This window comes from Scleropages formosus, chromosome 22, assembly GCF_900964775.1.
Source record: "Scleropages formosus chromosome 22, fSclFor1.1, whole genome shotgun sequence".
In the NCBI taxonomy this organism is placed as follows: domain Eukaryota; kingdom Metazoa; phylum Chordata; class Actinopteri; order Osteoglossiformes; family Osteoglossidae; genus Scleropages; species Scleropages formosus.
The window spans coordinates 4,752,494-4,773,173 of record NC_041827.1 but is presented as its reverse complement, the minus strand read 5'-3'; the positions used below and the strand labels follow the sequence as shown (position 1 = coordinate 4,773,173).

Sequence of the window (20,680 nt, the reverse complement as noted above, 5' to 3'; positions counted from 1 at the left end):
TGACTGTCATCTCTAGTTTGAGGTGTCGACCAAGTCGAGCGCCGAATTGCTTCTTTGGCTCAAAGTATTTTTTTTTTGAAACGATGCAGAATTTTGATGCATCTTTGCGTCGCGGCTTGTGGTCGCGGTTGGCCCAGCAAATAAAACGCGTTAAGGTGATGGCGGGAAAGAAAAGAGCGCACAGCCCGTGCGGACGCTGGATGACCTCATGAAGGTCCCTGTAAAGTGCGGTGCTCAGCGGCAGATGGCAGCGCTCGTTAATGGTCACAGTTGCAGAGTAAAGTACAGTATAGTACAGTGTATCTTTGATTTTGTCTATTGCCCCTATTCTTAATGATACTGCAAAAAAGTATAGCGAGGGTTGGGCTGAAAATGGACTCAGGAGTTGCTGTAGTCCCCATAACACAGCTACGCGTATGACAGTAAATCAGTGTTACTCTAGGTGTGTATTGTATGACTGTTTATGGTTTTTAATGACAGTAAAATCAGAGTGTAGAAGTTTGACGTGGGTGCTTGGGTACTTTTCTTGTGGGTATAACATCCTAATGTATTTTTTTCATGTTTTGCTTTAAACACCTTTAATGGTTAACGGTTTTAAAGTCCTAGGTTTTCTTATCATAGTGGATATTTATACTTGTTTTTAAACTCTGATGTTTAGCACTCTTGGTATTACTGAAATGAGATGATGTTTAGTGGGAAATAAGGCTGTCATGTCTATGATGGGAAATGTTCGGATGTGATTTTGTGTTGTAGAATTTTGGAGGGTTTTAACTTATTCTTCTGGTATGAAATAAAGTTGGGGAAAAAATGTTACTCAAGGTTTTTTTATTTTATTTAAAAAAAAAAGTTACTCAAGGTCATCTTTTTTATTTGATAAAATAAAAAAAAAAATGTCAAGGCTGACTCAGCTGAATGCCCACCCACTTCCCGTGCTACCGCAAACCCCTCTATGGTTGCACACTCATTTACATTTCCCAGCATTCTCTGTTTCACAATATTTCCCTCCAATGAGGTGCCTTTCAGTACTGCTGCAATAGCTTTAAATGCTGTTGGAACTTGAAAATGAATTCAAAATATTCAATTCTCTTTTTAACCCAGGTGTATAGAATAAAGTGAGCAATTCGCAACATCACAGGTGTCTGGGTCGGCTGGAATATTCGGAGAGCAGCTTTCCCTCCGGAGAAGAGCCGCCAGACTGGTCTTGTTGTGCCCCAGGCGGGCGTGGAAACACCCAGAAGAATCACAAACAAGAAACACACGCATACCACAGGTGAGGAGAGGAGAGGAGAGGGCAGGGCTCAGGGATACGCCCACAGGGGGCAGGGAGGGCTGGAGGGAGGTGGAGACAGCGGGACGCGAAATGTGTTTGGAAACAGCCTGAAGTCGCGGAGGCTTCGGCTGTGTGGACAGGTAAGGTGCCGTCTCCCGCAAACCGTCCTCGGTTCTTGCATTCTTACCTGTTTGCGCCCTGTCTGCTCCTCAGCCTGTGAGCGTTCTGCATGGTAGAGGTCACATACTTGAAGAAACCACAAGAGCGGTACATTGGAGCGTGGAGGTAGTGTAGTAAAGCAGCACGCACCTCTCAGGGCCACGCTGTCGCTGTTGCTCTCTACTCCTGCATGTATGTTTGCCTCCTAACAGACCAGCCAAGACCATCCCCGTCAGTAGCTATGTGCGATTCTTCACCTTTCAAGCAACGCAAACACGGCGGCTCCTGCCTTCCATCAGTGCCGCTCACCTGGACAGCGTAGAAATCCTACCCAGTGCCTTCGTGTGGCTGCTTGTTACTTGGTTTGATTTGAGTCACTTAGTTTGAGTTACCCTTCTCAGCACAGTACACAAAACCCAAAATTATTTTGTCAACAAATAAAGAAGTTTATACTTATTTGATATTTTCCTTACGATAAATTGCGCAAGAAATATAAATAAAAACAGAGAGCACGAGCATCTGCCTGCCTTAAATAATGGAACAATATGCATTTTGTAGTAAACCATAAATTCACCAACGGCAATTTCAGTAGTAATACACCCAGAGGGATGAGAGATACTTGATACTAGAAACCTTCGTGTTGTACCGGGCTAGACACAATGGGACCGATCTGTCGTTGCTAGGACTCAGGGTGCGTACACAGTAGGATCACAGTACATCAGTAAAGCCGTCCATTATGAAGCGTATCCATATGCATTACGTGCATGTGGTACACGTAGAAAAACAACTTTCAATAAAAGGGAACAACTTCTAATAGAGTCTTCGAGTTGGAGATGCTCTATTGTGGAATCGGACCGCAGGGGTTATGTTGTATTTCCACCAAACTGAGGGAAACTCGGGTACTTTTCTGCACGCAGCCCATAAACGCTGACGTTCACGTACATGTGCACAGAGTAAAAATGTGTGCGCACCCTCGAAGTTACCCAGTGCCGATATGAAAAGGAAGGTCAGAGGCTGCATGCTGCTTGAACGTATACGAAGACTTTGTGTCCCTTAGTTTTACCATGAAATGGTTATTAAATGAAAATCAGTGTTTCTCATGTGACATAATAGGTGCGTAATGACAGATTCCATATGTTGCTTTAGAGGAAATCATGTGTGTAGTAAAAACACGGTAGTAGTGCGGGTGCAAAAGTAAGTGAAGCCCAAGTTGCACTGGTTACACCAGATAGGTAAGTAGAATCAAGTACATAAATCATAGTGATTTCTTGATTTTTTTACATTTAAGATTTCGATTTTATATGTTTATTTTAATATTTTAGACAAGAATAATGACCATCCCTGTAAGACTCACATACTTTCAAGCAACACTGCACCGAGTGTCCAAATGTAGTCCATAAATAGAATAGTTGTTTCAGCAGGGTTTTTCTAGAAGCAGACAAACTACCCCTGAGTCATCTAAGCAAGTTCACCATTTTAAAATATACTTTTAAAATTGTTTGGATTCATCAATGTAAAACTGTATAGTTGGAGCTTAACCAATATGAAATTCGGAGTTGCGACAAGAATTTGCAGCCTCTTTTTCTGTTTTTTCACATTTAATTTTGGTCTTGAACCCGTTCAGCCGCTGAAATTTATTTTGGAGATGCATTTTTGTGATGTTTCATCAATAGCACAATTATATCACAATAATTTAGTTTGCCCCCCACGTCTTACAGTGATTCTCATTGTACAGCAATCACCTGTGAACTAAATACAGTTGTCTATTCAAGTATATGTGTTTAATAAGAATATTAAATTCCAATCAGTGCTAGAAGACCTGACTCCGGGCCGAAGATGCCTTTGTGTGGAAACATAGGAACAAGGGCCAAGGCCAGTTCAGAAAATAACGTGTGTTAAACGATGGAATCAGTCCAAGCTGCATTTAAACGCTCACGATGATTATATGGGGGATTCGCAAACTAAACAGCCGAAAGCTCGAACAAGTGAACCGGAGAGGGACAAAACAGCTGCGCATTTCAAAAAGAAAAACAACGTAAATCTACAGGATGAGGAATTAAAAACAGTGTGTTTCCTGACAGAAGAAATGACAGAAAATCTGCACTGCAGCACTTGGCACAGAACTAACGGTTGCACTCCGCTAATCTGCATATCCTTCTTGGCCTCTTCCTTGACCTTATTGACCACGGCGACGTTGGGTATGTGCAAAAATTGAAAGGTTTTTCAGTCGATTGTGCTGCACAAAATCAGCTCTCGCAATACGTATTTATGTATAAATCTGCAAAATTCTTACGCAAGGTTCATTAATCTTGGTCGTAGACACACTCTGTATGAAGGTTTTTGGGTCCTGTTGAGCTTTCCATTAATTATGTGTAATAGAGATGTTGACTGTGCTCTTATTTTGATTTGAAGTATTTCTCTAAATTTTACTAAAGTTTTAAATGGGCTCATATTTACAAAATATGATGGTGTTATTTTAGAATTAGCAATGTTCTGTGTGAATTACTTACTCGCTCACTGTCGTAAACTGCTTAGCCAAGTCAGGGTTCCAGTGGTCCAGAACCTATCCTGCAAGGAGAGGGCCTAGAACTAAGCAGGATACACCCTGCATGGGATGCCTTTCTGTTACAGTGTGCAAATTGAATATTCAATTAAATAATGGATATTGTTCTTTAGAGCTTTTCTGTACATTCATGTCTTAACGTCTGAATCACAGTTTGAGGGTGATTTGATCCTATGTCGGGGGTGCGGTGGCGCGGTGGGTTTAGCTGGGTTCTGCTCTCTGACGGGTCTGGGGTTCGAGTCCTGCTTGGGGTGCCTTGCGATGGACTGGCATCCCGTCCTGGGTTTGTCCCCTACGCCGTGTTGCCAGATTAGACTCCGGTTCGCTGCGTTTCAGACTCTGTGTGTTTCTGAAATCCTATGTTGAATGTGCAATTTTTTTTATTCTTGGTCCCACCAGTTATCGGTCTTAAAAGTTTCCAGGGTAGTGTGGTGACTCAGGTGAGTAGTGCTGTTGCCTTGCAACTCCCAGGCAGAGAGTCAAATCCAGAGTTCAGCTCTTTCTGCATGACCTCCGTGCATTTACTTCTGCAGTTCAGAAAGATGGGCTGTTCTCTCTAATTTGAGACTCTGGTTGCCTCTGCTATTTGCACTGTATTCATCCTAAATACACACATTACATTTGTTCACTTAGCAGATGCTTTTCTCCAAAGCAACTTCCAATGAACTCTATGTAGTGTTATCAGCTCATACACCTTATTCACCAAGGTGATTTAGACCGCTAGATACACTACACTGGGTCACTCGTCCATACGTCACTCACACACTATGGGTGAACCTGAATAGCATGTTTTTTGGACTGTGGGAGGAAACCAGAGCACCTGGAGGAAACCCACACAGACACAGGGAGAACATGCAAACTCCACACACACTGAGCAGGGATCAAACCCGCATCCTCTCGCACCACCGAGGCGCTGTGAGACAGCAGCGCTACTCGCTGCGCCACCGAGCCGCCCACCTGTGCCCGGGTGCAACCTGCCTTGCGTATCATGGGTGAGGATTTGCTGAGCTGCTACTGAAACATTAATTCGCAGATGTTGTTCTCATATCTGAATTCTGTGAGTAAACTTCAGTCTTGTAACCAGGAAAATCGAAGCTCAAAGAACTGGATGCTTCATTGTGCAACTATGCGATTAACCTGGGGAGCATGACTCCGTTCTCCTTGTAATCCATATTTAGTAATATTAAAACTACTGGCTGCACATTTCGCAACATCTAATCAGTTATACGACTACGCAAAACGTTATCTTTGCACAACGAGATCCGCATTTCACAGCCATCAGCACTAGGACACTAAGAACATCACACCTATCAGAGATAAGCTTGCAAAGAGTGAAAAGTTTAAGGGACCTATATGGTACAGCAAAAATTACGGCGTTGAACTCTGTTCAAATTACAATAAAATTACAATAGAAATAAATGCTTTTATGTCTATTTAAATACAAATATATATAAATAAATATATATTTAAATATAAATAAAAAGCTTTTCTGTGATACTCAATTTAAATATGAATAACTGAATAAATAATAAGGCAGCTGGTAGCATAGTCTTGGATCTGTGGCCTTTGAACCCAAAGGTTACAGGTTTGAAATCCACCTCCAGTTGTTATACCCTTGATCAAGGTACTTACCTTAAATTGCTCCAGTAAAATTACCCAGCTGTAAAAATGGGTAAGTAATTGTAGGTAGTTTATTGTAAGTTGCTTTTGAGAAAAGCATCTGATAAATATAATAGTCCATGAGCTTATATCACTTAGCTTTGACTGAGTGTGATTCCTTTGAGAAGATGCTGTTTTTACTTGTAAAAGGAATATCTCAAGCAGGTCTAAAATAGCTAAAATAAGTTGTAAACCTTTAAATGGGAAACTTCATTGCTAGCACTTCACTTTGGCGTTAGGTAAACTGTGTGAAGATACCGTATAAGTAATTACCGCTGGCGACTGCTGATTGTTGCATTTGTGATGGAGAGTGATGAGAATTAACTCTGTTGATAGGAATTTACTCTATGCTTTCAGAGTAGCCTCTGGGCCCCTGTGATCCTGCACTGAACAAATGGTTATTGAGAATGAATGAATGAGTGAGTGAGTGAGTGAGTGAGTGAAAACAGCACTTGCAGATGTGTCAAATTAACAGAAAATATTTGTCATTTCTTTAAAACAACTACCATGCTCCCTTTTTATGAAAGTATTTACTGAAGTTTTTTTTTTCTACCCTCCGGGTTTAAAAGACGAACTGCACTCAGCCAAAGTTTACTCAAATTTGGACAAATTTCTGATCAAATTCGGGAAACTGACCGTATACGTAATTTGGGTGAATTTCAACCCTCCGGGTGGGAAAGAATTGTACTGAAACAAATTGGCCTTTTTTTCCACAGTTTAAACAAGCGCATTTGTTATCGGTTCCTGAGCCCACGCTGAGGCCGGAGAGGCGCTGGTGGTGTTTTTCGAAAGTGGCGTGACAGGAAATATCTCAAGCTGCAAGCAACTTTCAGATTCAGGGATAATTATATGCTGTTGAAACCATGAAGAAATGGCTCAGAGTGAATAGAACAGCTGTTGGATTGACAAGAAATTGCAACAAAATGCAAAATTAAAAAAAAAAAAAAACAGAAAAAGGAAAATGCGAGAGACGGAGATCGGGCTGCTTCGGCGATGGATGGTTTGAAAGCGACACGAAGTCAGCGCTGCACTAGTAGTGGTGGCACTGTGGCCGTGTGATAAGACCTTCTCCTTCCCGGCGCTCTTTCCCTCTCAGTGATGGATGGCGTGTTGGAGACGGCGGTGGCTCTGGGACTGTGCAAGGTGGCCTGTAGTCTCCTGTTCCTGCCCGCTGTCAAGACTTCTCCCAGCGCCGTCAGCCTTTGCTGCAGCGCCCTGCTGCTGTTCACTGACCTCGCGGTAACAGGTGAGCCGAGTCGCCACATCCGCCTTTCCTGACCGCGTTCCCCATCGCGCAAACCTCGGCTTCGCTTCCTGTCTCCGATCCAGCGTTCCTGGCCCTCCTCTGGCTGCTTGGCTTCTGGCTGCCCCCGCTAACCTCATCCAGCGACGCCATTGCCCTGCGCTTCCTGCTCTTCCTCGGCCACACCTACGGCGAGGTGCTGCTGCTGACGATTCCGTTCGTCGCCGTGGAGACGGCGTGCAGACTGCAGTGGCCCCTGTCAGGTGGAAGAGAGGCAGGCTGCGTGGCGCTGCAAGGGCGAAACAGAGCCACGGGAAGCTGGAGAGGCTGTGAAGAGACGGAGAGACTGCAGGGCGCCTGCACTCACGATGGACAAAACCCGGGTCGCGGCGGATGTGGAGCATGGGACGGGGAGATGGACGCGGTGCACTGGCAGCGGGAAGGGCAGAGAGAGTCCTTGCTGCACATCTCTGGGTTCCTTTGCTGTCTGCTCATCTGGGTGCTGTGCAGTCTGTGCAGCGGTCCTCACTGGGGCCCAGAGGTTCAGTGCACGGAGGCTTGTTTGCTGGCGTCTGGTTCGCTCTCCGCCTGCCTCCCGAACCTCCCTGCGGTGACCCTTCCGGCAGTGAGGGATCCCTCGGTGACACTCTTCTCCCTGGCTCTCTTAGTGGCCATGGCGCTGGTCCTCAGGGGCCTTAGGAAGGGCCCGAGTCACTCTAAGCCATGCCTTCCAGGCCTCGAAGTAGGGAAGAGCAAATGTGCCCAGAAGGAGGAATTACAACCGGCCACATTACACACATCCCCCGGGACAGCAGTGGTCACGTTAGTGGTTTTGTGCCGGACGCCAGCGGCGAGCGCCGAGGAGACGCCGCACGGGCACCGCTGCCACGGACACGACATCTGCCACCCCGTCTTGCCCACATGTGCAGAATCCCCCGATGACCACAGCAGTCTCTTCATCCACCCGCACTCGGGACCCTTGACACGCACGTGCTCCGAGTGCACCGTCCTTCGATACGTAGCTCGAGCGCTGGACACGTGCTGCCCACGCGCTGCCTCTGCCCCCCACCAAACACCCGACGGCGAGCGACACGCAAAGCACCTCCAAAGGAGGCAGTATATTTCCTACTGGGAAGGAAGGCTGATAACAGCACTCATGTGTGGTGTCACACTGTGTTTCTTCCCTCCGGCCCTGAGTGTAAACACACTATTGATCTGGAGTGTGGAGGGACTGCTTGAATGGGTCTTGAGGCATCTACTGTCTAGGTGCGGTGAGGGAATTGTCGAAAACGAGGTGTAACTCGCCGGAGAGAGACAAAAACGTGAGTCCTACTGTCAACGCTACAGACAGAGGGGAAGATGGGTTGTAATGCGTCTTACTGTCATCATCATCATCACACTGGGAGAGAAGGGGGAGCTTAAAGGGTCTTATTGTCTTCACATTCACACCGACTCTCTCTTACACTCTCAGAATGATGGGAAGAAGGTTCAACCCCTTCGGTGATCCCGCGTCTCTGAGTTGTATGTTCTTCAACGGGTAACGCAGTAACGCAGTGTTTCGCTGCCCACGTTTGACAAAACACAGTATGTACATTAGGAAGGGACAAAAAAGAATGGAAAATGACAATATGGGCAGCGGAAGGAGGCAGATGTCGAGGGCGTGAGGTGCCAACAGACGACTAACGTTCAATGACAGCGATGATGCAGCTGCTCCATCTGCAATTATCTGCGTAACAAAAGAGCCGGAGCTCAGACTCCACAGTTATTTGTCTATGACGATGGCTCTTTGTTTCATCTCTGCTCAGAGGAACCATGTTTGCTTTCCTGCTCCTGTGTGGATCTTGCTGTTGGCAGTGGATTGTTTATGGCATTTTTGACTGCGGGGGGGGGGGGGCGGGTGTAGGAAGACTTGTCGTGTTCCAACAGGAATTAGTCAGGTCCAGCACTCTTCCATGCACCATATGCAAAAAAAAAAAAAAAAAGTTTCTTTAAAGCTCAGGGACTCAGTAAAAGCTGAAGTCATGTAGAAATGACACAAAGAGTATTGAGATTTGTTTGTCTCAACAGCAGAGGTCCCTCTTGAACTACTTAACACCAATGAAGGTAGACCAGTATCGCCGAAAGAGAACGTTTGACTTGAAGTGAAACGAGAGACGGAAAATGACAGACGCATTCTTTACGAGGAGGCAACGTGCGACATGCTCACTTACTAACCTGTTGCTCCACCACCTTTTCCACCCTGGAGGGCACATTCTGGGCCAGAAATGCCTTCCGAGGCATGGCGCCGAGACGTGTAGGGGCAGATTCTCCTCCAGCAGAGCGACTCGCCCTGGAACTAAAGACAGAGTAGAGCCCAGCCACACAAACCTTTAACCTGTCCAATACAGAACAAATGTCTGCAAAAGGTAAGTCGTGTCACTATAACCCACATACTGATTTAAAAAGCCATAACATCATTCTTTAATATAGGCCCCATCACAAGAAATCATGTGAAATTTCTGTACTAACTCACATACGAAGTTGTGATGTCACTACAGGAATTAGTCGGCACTTTTTTTTCTGTTTCCCTTGAAGAAACTAAAGAAGAAGAAGGAGATCGATCTTAAGATATCCGGAGTCTAGTTTGGGGGGGGGGGGGAGCGCGGTGGCGCAGTGGCGCAGTGGGTTTGACTGGGTCCTGCTCGCCAGTGGGTGTGGGGTTCAAGTCCCGCTTGGGGTGCCTTGTGATGGACTGGTGTCCCGTCCTGGGTGTGTCCCCGTCCCCTTCCCCTCCACCCTTACACCCTGTGTTGCCAGGTTAGGCTCCGGCTCCCCCCAACCCCATATGGGACAATCGGTCTCAGATGATGCGTGTGCGACGTCCAGTTTCGAATTTTTTTAAAGGATGGGTGACGTGAATGGAGGGGTTGGAGAAATATTACAGAAATATTAATATACATTATAAATAAAACTTTAAGCATATTTAATATAATCTGAAAAGGTGAGTAGTGATGGACAATAATGATGCCGAAGTGAATGCAAAGAGAGCAAGAGCCAAAGACATCGGAAACCATTCAGAGTTCAAATGGAGAAGTTATAAAGTTGAGAAGAGATGGCATACTGTACAGCGTACAAGTACAGTGGCCTTTGAAAGTATTAAGCGCTGAAAATGGGCGTTGCAGCTGTGTTCCCCATGAAGGACCCTGGAACTCATTCCACTCACATAAAAACGTGTTGCTCTTGTCGTATTTGAATGGGAATGAACTAGACGACAAGAAGCATAGCAACTGAGGACGTGAACTTGTAACCTGAATGTTGCTGGTTTGGGTGCCACTTACCATGGTGCTAGTACCCATGTGTAGGGTACTTACCCTCTATGGTTCCCATTGAAACACATCTGTGTAAAATGCTCAAATGTTGTGGGCTGCTTTAAGTAAAGGTATGAACTAAGTGGCCAATTCATAGCAAACTTATGAGTTCATTAGACTCCTTCTTAGATCCCAAGAGTGAGGTAATATCCTTTTCCTAAATCTGAGAATACTGAGCAATACCTTATGGGTGCAGCCCACATTCTAGAGGCTTCAGCAATCTCTACGAGACGATTTCCATTCGGTAGAGCAATCCAATTCCTCGTATGAGTTATGTCATCACGTCACCTACCTGGAGCAGATGGGGGTTCCAGGCTCTCTTCTCATTCCCAGTTCCAGCGGTGATGTGTAGAGGTGATGTGTAGCAGGGTAAAAGCTGGGTGGCAGGTCACATGGCAGTGAAGGATAAAGACCTCCAAGGTATCTTTCAATTCCAAGAGGACTTCCACTGTCCTAACCCCTAAGTGAGCTGCTTTACCTGAATCACACCAATATAATATTCAGCTAGATAAATAACAAAAATTGTAAGCAACTTTGGACGAAATTGTCCACTAAGCATCAAAGCAATAATGGCAAGAACGTATAAATCCGAAATGCAGGCCTGTTGCATGCAGTCTAGACTTTCGGCTACGTAAAAGTGTCAAGTGTTAATATTCGCCCCAACCGGGTTTTAAATCAGTGCTTTAATACAATCTGGATTTTGACAGAAAAGACTGTCTAATGGCAACCGGACAAATCTCTGCTATGGAGGCTGCTGGCTGCATCGGCTGGGTATTACCAAAAGAGGAAGAGAGCTCCTACAAAGAATGAGCCAAACAGTACATAAATAGCAAATGAATAATAAAATACTGGCAACAAATGAAAACGGGAAAGTTCCGTTGTGTATGCGATGTGTGGATGATGCAAGACAAATTCAATAGTCTGTGTGTGAACCCAGTGCGAATAATGGAAAACAAAACCTTGTTGCAAGTTTGGTGCAAGCAAACACAAGCAACAAACTCCCTGCCTTCATGTTGGAGCAGTATTCATATTTAATAAGGTTCATCTCTAGAGGTGGTGTTGGTTGGCGCTCCAGCTTGATGTGTATACTCAAAATGATAAACTGGTCAAAAAGAACACTGAAGCCAAATCAATACTGGACTTTCTTCGAGGATGTTCTCCTCTCTAGCAAAGCACTGCTCACGGTATGAAAACCTCCCTCACCTTTTCTGTGCTTTCGAATTAATGAGCAGCACGTGTGTGTATGTGGCCACCCTGCAATGGACTGGCATCCCGCTCAGGGTGTAACCCTCAGCCTTGCACCCGATGATCCCTGCTCAGGACAAGCGGTTATTGAAATTGGATGGATCTATAACAGCACTGTCTCTCAACGCTTCTGCTCCGTCAAGTCTGGCTCAGTGTGTGTGCAATTTGCACGTTTTCTCTGCGCGAGTGTGCGTTTTGCGCAGGCTCTGGACTGCTGCGACACTGACATGGACAAGCATACTAATGCAGCACAAAAAAAGTCTGTGTTGACTTATTTTTAAAAATGATGATTTTTGCAGAGAGAAAATCTGTGTTTCTGCAACCCACCATTAGTTGGCAACAAAACACACCCAAACAGAGAGGTGTGCGAAACAGAAAACTGTCCATGAAATCGCCTTCGATAGTGATGTTATCTATAGTGAATAAGTTCTGGTGTTTTCGCCTCATGTTTTGTGCTCCTGACAACGGGTGATGCATAGGATGACTAATGCTTCTGCTTTATAGATGTTCAGCATTAAATGAGAGGAAATGATGCATTTTGTCATTTTAAATTATTTTAAAATGTTCATATAGCCAAAATGAATAAAAATGTCACTTAAAGCATTTTGTCATCATTGTTGTATCCAAAACTTTTATACTACCTCCCCAACCAGTAAATTAAAATACATCTTTGCGCTTATGCATTTTTCATTGCAAAGAAGGTAAACTGAAATTGATGAGATGTTGACAAACGTGACACCGGTATAACGATCAGTTCCATCCTTGGAGCCTGTTTCGTTGCGTCCTCAGGCAAAAATGAGAATTTAAAACACTTCGTTTACCAGATGCTGTCCTCCGTTACGCTTACTGTCCTTTCTAGATGCAACTTTTTCATTCTTTTGTGCAACCTGATCCACAAGAGGAACACGGTGCTGTCTTGCATGTATAATGCACAATATAGCACAGTGGATAGGAGGTTGTGGAGATTACACCCCTTTTTATTTTGTAATTTTATAGTAGACTTAATTTTAATGCTTCAAGTAAAAAAAAAAAAAAAAAAGTCCTACACCAGACTGATGTCCTATCCCTAGTGTACAGAGCATCATGCACCGTTTCCAGGACAGACCCTGAAGCACCGAGAACACTCCTGCACTGGATAAGCGCTTAACGGAAGTAGAACAATTTTTTTTTTTTTTTTTTTTTTTTTTTTTTTTTTTTTTTTTTAAACCTGACCTATGAATAAATCAGCCCAAACTTAAAATGGCTGCAACTTGTTCCCCCCCCACAGGTGTGCAGAACCAAGTTCAAAATAAAACACATTAAGATTTCTTTGACTGAGACTTGGTGGTTAGATCTGCAAACAATTTGAGTTACTGACTTCAGGTGCCCATTGTGCACTGAAGGAGTAGAATAATATATATTTGTTATACTAGATGTTTGGGTAGAGAATCAAGACAAACATTTCTCAGCGATTTCAAACAAGGAAAACGACTAAGTGACAAATATTTAAAAAGTTAAATATTAGCTATCCAACACAGGTTATACATTTCAAAGAAAGAAAAACAAACTGCAATGCTGACCTAAGCTATGTACAGTGTAAAAACCTACATTCAGGACACAACTCGCATTCAGGCTCCACCAAATCCAAGACTAGAAGCTTCCTATAGACGAAGAGGCAAAGATGCTACTACCTGCAGGCAAACAAAGCCAGCCTTACTGCAGTTTTAGTAGCTATATAGTGAGGTTTAATTTGTTACTCTACAAATCTGCTAGCAAGTAACATTTCACTAGACTTACACTTTGCTGTTTACTGGTTTTGTTCTTCCCAGTGTCTATTTTCTGCTCGGTGTTGGGGTGCATTTTGCTAAAGAAGAAGAGAACAGACAGTTGTACCATTCTTTATTCTACATTAACAAGTTCCTCATGGACCTCTAGCTGCAACAGCACATCAAAGTTTGTGTACAGAATGATATGTGCACAGCGGTAGCCCTCAAGAGACAGAATCATCAGAATCATCACCATCATCACCACCATCTTCTTCCCCAACACCTCACTCCAGGGTCACAGTGACCCAATTAGCAGCTTTACCTCAAACCAGTCCACTCTAAGCGGTGATCAGGATAGAACATCCAAAATGGCATGGCAGCACTCTGATCTTCAAAGGACAAGAAAACGTGATATTTGGGAACACTAAGGCCCAAGAAGAGAGAGCTTCATCGATTAGGTCGCCTTTCGACGGAGTGTTGTGGTCTTCGCATCCGTCTTCAGTTGCAAGGGTGACAGATCCAACCCAGTCGCAACTGGCACTCTGCCAGTTACCATTCGAGACATCAAAGACGTATCCTTATGATGTCTGGTCCCCTCGTAGATTCATATTCCCAAAATTTCCCTGTTTAAGACTATGAGGATCACCGCTGAGCAAACGTACTCAATATAAACCTAGGAATCTCAAAGCATCTTTAAGCAGAATTTTTCCAGAGAATTCCTTAATAGCAAGTGAAAAAGGGTTGCCGAAGTCAGGAGTGAAGAATCAAATGACAAATGTTTTTGCAAGGTCAAGGCTTATGAAGAGATTGGCTAGTGTAACGACAGTGAAAGATAACCAAGTATTTAATAAAAATAATGTGACCAAACATAGAAAAAATGCATTTCTTTGGTTGGCAATGTAATGAATACTAAAAATGCACTTGGGAACATACAGAGGGACTGAGACAGTGTGATTTCACCATAAAGGGCCCTTCTTTTTCATATTGTTGCTATGAGCCATCATCCCTCTGTTGAAATTCCCCCCTTGGTTTAATCTTTGTCAATTCTAATATGTAATTGTTCTCACAGCTGAATGGAAGATCCAAAATATTCCAGATGAATGGAATATTATACTTAAGATGAATGGAATATTCCGTTCACAATTAAAATGTTTAGAGTTCTTCGATATTTGCTCACAACAACTCTCGAGAGCAACAGCAGGAGGTATTAAAATGTTTCTGGCTCAGTGGCCACTTTAAAATTCCACAGGAGCAAATGAAAATTAATTTTAGCATAGTTTTTACACACTTGGGCAAAGTGGTGCTGACTGGTTAAAAATGACTGATAGAAACTCAAAAAGCAAGCAATTCACGTGAGAAAAAGTAACTGCTGATATATTGTGGTCATGGATAAAAGGGAGAAAACTGAGTATACGTGTCGTACTGTATATGGAAACGGTTAACAGCAACCAGTACGAGGGGAAAAGTGGCGAACACCTGCTGAGAAATGACACACGCACAAGTGACACACAGACAGAAAGGAACAGGACAGATGGGGAACTCACTTTCTCTCTCTCTAGTTCCTGCGGCCTTGGCAATAGGGATACCCCCCTTGCTCTAACGGGGCCTCAACTCACCAGCGATGCCAGTTCCCAGAAAGAACAGGGAGATGGGTCTGCAGGGTCTGACAGCAGCGATAAGGACGCCCTTCTCCCAGGTTCAAGCTTTAAGTAGACAAGTTGCACCTCGACGTAGGAGGTACGACGGAGGAGTGATCAGCGACAGCAAAGTTATGGTCAGAGTTTCTCTAAAGTACCAGCGGAGGGAGAAGGAAGGACTGGCTGTTGACTGACTGTCAAAACACACGCAGATAGGATTCCAGCATCCCACCCCACCTCACCCTACTACTGTATTACCAACAGCTTGCGATATAACGTTCGTCTTGATGACTGCACCAAAATCCACAAATTCAACCAGGACTGACCTGGTCATGCCAATAGCTCACGCTGCAAATCTCTCAGCAGAACCACAAACCGGACAGCACAGGGCAAACAAAGGTATCGCTGTTTCTTTAATTACTGATTTTATGACTGAATGGGTTTTAGATTCCTGTGTCATGGATGTTTCCAGGATGACTTATGGGTTGCATTACAGTGCTGTGACTCGTCCAAGACTCGGGCTCCTATAGGCGAACGGTATTGATCCGCAGAGGCTGCACGTTCTTGCCATTGGCGTGGCTCTGGCCAGGACTGAAGTATGGGTAGAGCTTGGCGTGGAACTTCTCCCGGTAGGTGTAGAGCCAGGACATGTCATCAGCATTGTAGAAAACCAGCAGGCCTTTGGGGTAGTCCAGATAGACGCCCACTTTCTCCAGCTTATTTTTGACATTGAGGCGGGTCCAGGGCTCGGTGCAGGCGCTGTACTGGTTGCCGTCATGCATGACGATGCAGTAGAAGCCACGGCTGGGCTGGATCTGGATGCTGCCTTTGCGACTGACCGTCTCGCTAGCCACCCCAATCATCCACTGGGTCTTCTCTGACACCATCACCTCCCAGTAGTGGACCCCTGAGCCAAAGCCTTCCGCACCCAGCACGGACACCTCCACATCAAAGCGGCGGGGCGAATCCTGCAGAGGCTGGGGATGCAGGTTGCCGTAGGCAACAATGGTGCAGTCGTCCGATAGGATGAGCCGCTGGTGGGCCGTGGTGGGGTCAAGAGTCAGGGCGGCTGGTACTGTCAGGGAGCAAAAACACAAGGGGCATAATTGCAGGAATGTTGACAGCCCTCCATTTTTCACCAGACTTTCTGAAACAAGGACACAAAAGCTCAATTTGGTGGTTAGGCGCACAACCGAAACTTGTGTACAGCGATGCAAAAATGGTCTTATGAGCGACACCTTAGACGGTGAGAGAGAAGTCCCGCAGATTTTTCCATTTGGCACCATGCTAGAAGCCATTATCGTAAAAGGCTGAAGCAGCTTAACCCTGAGACTACACACAGCATTCCTTCGTGCCCCACCAATGTGCTGATGCAGCTACTCCACAGCCAATCTTGTAGGAGGACATTGAGTGTTAACATTTTCTTTCGCTGCCTGTCTCTCAATGTCATTGTGACATTAACCTCACATTGCTTTTACCCACCTACCTGTCCAAACACACACACACACACACACACACACACACACACACACACACACAGAATTATAGGCGTGGCCTTTGACGGTTGTGAGCTACCAAGAGTGACAACACAATAAGGACAATACGCTATTTTTTAATTAGTATTTCCCAACAGAAATATCCCACAATCACCAGCAGGAGTCTAAATCATATAGCCAAGACTGCAAACAAGTATGAACGAACCTGCATGTCTCAGAACAACTCAGCAGTTGGGACATGAAATAGTGCAGCATTTTTGAAATAACCTAAACTTAGACAAATGCAATATAATAAAATATTCTGAACTACAACAACCAGGTTGCTATCTGGTCCTCCTGAGTGCGTCAGCTCCTATCCTTGCTAAATCAAGAGACGATAGCTGGATTTATTCCAGGCCAAAGTCGACTTCGTGCAGCGAGATGTGCATTTTGAGAACCCTTAGAAAAAAGAAACGGTAGGTTGCTGGTGGGGTGTGTGAATGTCGGCAGCCGCAGCTCCACTCTGAAGTTGCTGACAAAGTGCCCCGCCGAAAGCCCATCCATCACCAGTCGGCCGCCTGGCAGGGGCCAGTGGGCTCTGTCCTGCCCAGTGTGCGGTACAAATACTTGCTTTGCACTTTGGGAGCTGCGGGGGTCTCTATGGCAACTGGTGTGAAAGAAATATAAATAAACAAACAAACAAACAACCGGGGGACAAAGTGGGTGAAGGCAGCTGTCTGCCTAGGGGGGTTCGTGCAAAAAGAAGTGGTTGCGGTAAAATGGGGACAGCAAGACCGACTCAGCACCAGACCAATCGAAACAATGGGCCATTAGAAAAGGTGCTACAGAACACCAATAAACAGCCAGGAAGGGGAAGAAGCAGCCGGTTGTAGGCGTACTATGGTATTGTCTGTGGTAGGCGTACAACAGACACCACGAATGTCTCATGTTGCTGAGCATTACTTGGAATTCAGATCCAAGTACACTGGCTCCACAAACCACTTATGAATGCCAACCTGGCCAAAAGTCTCTTCAAAATGAGATTTATTAATAAATCCAAAGTCCTTTTTTTATCGCATCATCACAATGAATAGAATGTTAATAATGACGACAGGCCTTTAATCATTTACAGGTTAGGTTCTGCAGAAGTCTCAGATAAAGCTATTTTACATTTACATTCATTTATTTATATATTTTGCAGGCAGCTTCCCCTCCCCCCAAAGTACTTAGTTTAAGAGTAAACAAGGTGGATTTCACAACAGGCAAGGAGCTTTAGATGTAGACATGCGATTCTAGAAGCACTGGAAGTTTGTCCAATAACCTCCCTGCTTGCCGACGCACATTACACACGTGGAAGCCTATATCATTGATAGGGAATACAAAGGTGATTGTGACAGACGACGCAAATTTAAAAGAGGAGATAAGCAGGGAAGTGGGTTTAAAACAGAGGCATCCTGAGATCCTTCCTGAATGGTTAACTAAAAAAAAAAAAAAAAAAAAAATCCTTAGAATGGATTATTAATAAATGGTACAACTTGAAATGACAAACAAATTAATTCTTTCATCGCTAAATTAAGGCAATTCCTGTGTAGGCAAAGGCTACCAGCAGGAAATTGGTTCATCCTTTTGTTTCAAGCAGGTTGGACTATTGTAATGCTTTATTATCGGGTTGTCCATACCAGACTGTATCCAGGCTACAGTTGGTACAAAATGCTGCTGTGAAAATCGTTACCAGAACCAGGAATTACAACCATATAACATCGGTACTGAAATCACTGCATTGGCTTCCGGTTACATTTAGAGTTGAGTATAAAATCCTACTTCTGACCTATAAAGCAGTAAATGGTATTGCTCCAGCTTACCTATGTGAGATTATTGATTCTTATATCCCAGGACAATATCTTTGTTCATTGGATGCAGGTTACCTTAAAGTACCTGTGATCAATAAGATCTCAGTAGGAGGTCATGCCTTTAGCTATAGAGCATGTAAAAACTGGAATAGTCTACTAGTTACTGTCAGAAATGCCCCGTCTGTCTCAACCTTTAAATCCAAACTAAAGACTTACGTGTTCACTCGGGCATATCACTAAGCAGTGTAATTCCACTTGGCTGTTTCTGTTTTCCCCCCCTATGTATTAAACTGCCTAATTTCTTTAAGTTATAAATTACTAATAATTTCTTCTTGTTGAGTATTGATACCAGCATCCCATGCTGACTGAAGATGATGACCAACTGCCATGAGGAACGAGACATACCTTGGTGAACTGGTAAATCAAGTCAACATACAGCAACAATGCTATTACATTTAAACTGACTTAAAAGTCTTGTTTAATCTAGATTGCCCAGGAGGGGTGGGCAGCCACTGGCACTTAGACCACCAAGGGCCACCCCCCCCCCTTGACTTTCACTTGGTAGTTTTTGTAGCTTTTTTCCCGTGGCCAGTAGACTTACTTATAGCTTTAATAAATGCACCGATAATGTGTTACGCTAGTCTGTAAAGTTATTTTTGTTTCTTTGCCCTTTTGCCTTTGATCAGTGCTGTGTCACAGTGTGAGAAGAGCGCTCTATAAAAATAAATTAAATTTAATTGAAATAAAGAGCTTTACACAAAGTCCGACGTTTGATCAACTAATTCCATAAATGTGAAAGGATCCTCACTGAGACACAGAAAAATACCAGATACAGTGACATGAACTAAGGTGTTTTCATACTTGTGGCCAGCTAACGAGAGGAGGTGGAAATGCAGGGTTTGTTTCGCAACAGACGGAATTTTTAGGAAAAGGGTAAATGAAGAAAATGCAATTAAAAATTTAAAATCTGGAAATGTTTGTATCTTTGAAAACTTGTAATTTAGATGTTCGTTTCATGAGCTGCAAGTGTAACATCAGACGCTCTTTACAGCAAAGTCTCATTAATCCAACCTTTGGTTATCTGACATGCTTTCAGTGTTTCTTTTATCCCACGTACAACATTTCCGTATTCCTAGGGTTGGTCGTGTTTAAGTTGGATCATCAAGACTTTACTCTGTCAAAATAAATACTCACTACTGATAACCACTTGTCCAAGTCAGGGCTGCGAAGGTTCAGAGTCTTACCCAGAAGCACAAGGTGTTATGCTAGTCAAGGGAGACACTGGACAGGATGCCGGTCCACTGCACACAGTCACACACTACGAGCAAGTTAGAGGCACAAGTCGACACGAAATACACCTTTGGACTGTGGAACAAAACCAGAGTACCTGGAAGAAACCCACGCGAGCACATGATCGCCGCACCAACTCGGCTGGATTTGAACCTACGCCAAAAACGGCCCCAGAGTTACGAGGCAGCAGCCCTACCTGTCGTGTCACTATGCCGTTTGTTAAAACAAATTAACGGAGCTAAAAGGCAGCAGGAGCACAGCTAAAATGAACAAGAATAATCCAGGCCAGAGTAACTCATTTCCGAAGCCGTGTAAGGCCCCAACCTGCCCATGCCGTTCTACAGTACGTCATCACATAAACTTTAAAAGTAAACTTGGCGTACAACTCGGCCCTGAAGAACTTCAGCTGTAGAGGGACCGACTGAAACGACAAATGGAAGCCGATGGGCAGGTGCTGTTTAGGCAGGTAAATAGGCCAGGCAGCCCTGTTAGAACATCCAGCACATGTGAGGAATGTACCGGGACAGATCAATCCGCGACTCAAAACACAGCAATGCAGGCCTGGGCCTAAAGCGAGTCGTACGCACTTGCTAGCCGTTCATACTTGGCCACTGCGGCTCAGGCTGCGGAGGAGGAGGCAGAGCCACCCTGTCCTCTGTGCAAGGCACTATTTATAAACATGCAACAGAACAAGTCGTCCAGCGGGCAGAACAGGGCCTGTGGATTCTCTTCAATGTCACTGCAGTCTCCGTTTCAGCAAACCTTTAAATATTTCAAAGGCAGGCCATCACAGAGTCAAATGACTGGCTCCAAGGCACTTGCAGGTAGCACGGTAAGGACAGCAAGGTGACGACGGAAGGAATGCAGAAGGCTGCAACCCCCCCGAACACAGAGGACACACCCATACCTATGCATACACAGAGAATAAACATATATCCCACAGAGACGGTAAGCAGTTTACTGAGTCAACAGCATGAGCAGATCAACCGGCACTAATTACTAGGAAGCTCATGAAATGAAAAATATTTCAGTTTTATTTAGCGTCAACAACCAATTGAAGAATTGATTAAACATGAAATAATCTTTGCGGCATCATTGTGAATAGTTTTCTCCCAGCTTGAACACTGTTGGAATTACGGTCTCACTTTGTCAGAAAATCTAGTATTAGATTTACTTCGTCCTCATTAGAGTGCACTT

General features: G+C 44.4%; 2 protein-coding genes across 3 annotated transcripts in view; one reads left to right on the top strand and one right to left on the bottom strand.

Annotated features, from left to right (window-relative positions):
- The first annotated feature begins 1,396 nt into the window (after positions 1-1,396).
- On the top strand, positions 1,397-8,423 carry LOC108918376 (uncharacterized). The gene is made up of 3 exons (XM_018725528.2): positions 1,397-1,410; positions 6,748-6,897; positions 6,981-8,423. Exons 2-3 carry the CDS (start codon positions 6,750-6,752, stop codon positions 8,192-8,194), a joined length of 1,362 nt encoding a protein of 453 aa, XP_018581044.1. The 5' UTR covers positions 1,397-1,410; positions 6,748-6,749; the 3' UTR covers positions 8,195-8,423.
- A 4,889-nt stretch (positions 8,424-13,312) lies between these two features.
- The window catches only part of trim62.1 (tripartite motif containing 62, tandem duplicate 1), a 36,500-nt gene continuing 29,132 nt past the window's right edge, over positions 13,313-20,680 (bottom strand). For both annotated transcript variants that reach the window (XM_018726038.1, XM_018726040.1), the window contains exon 6: positions 13,313-15,943. In XM_018726038.1, the coding sequence (XP_018581554.1) occupies positions 15,393-15,943 (551 nt within the window). In that variant the 3' untranslated portion in view covers positions 13,313-15,392. The remainder of the gene's footprint in view (positions 15,944-20,680) is intronic.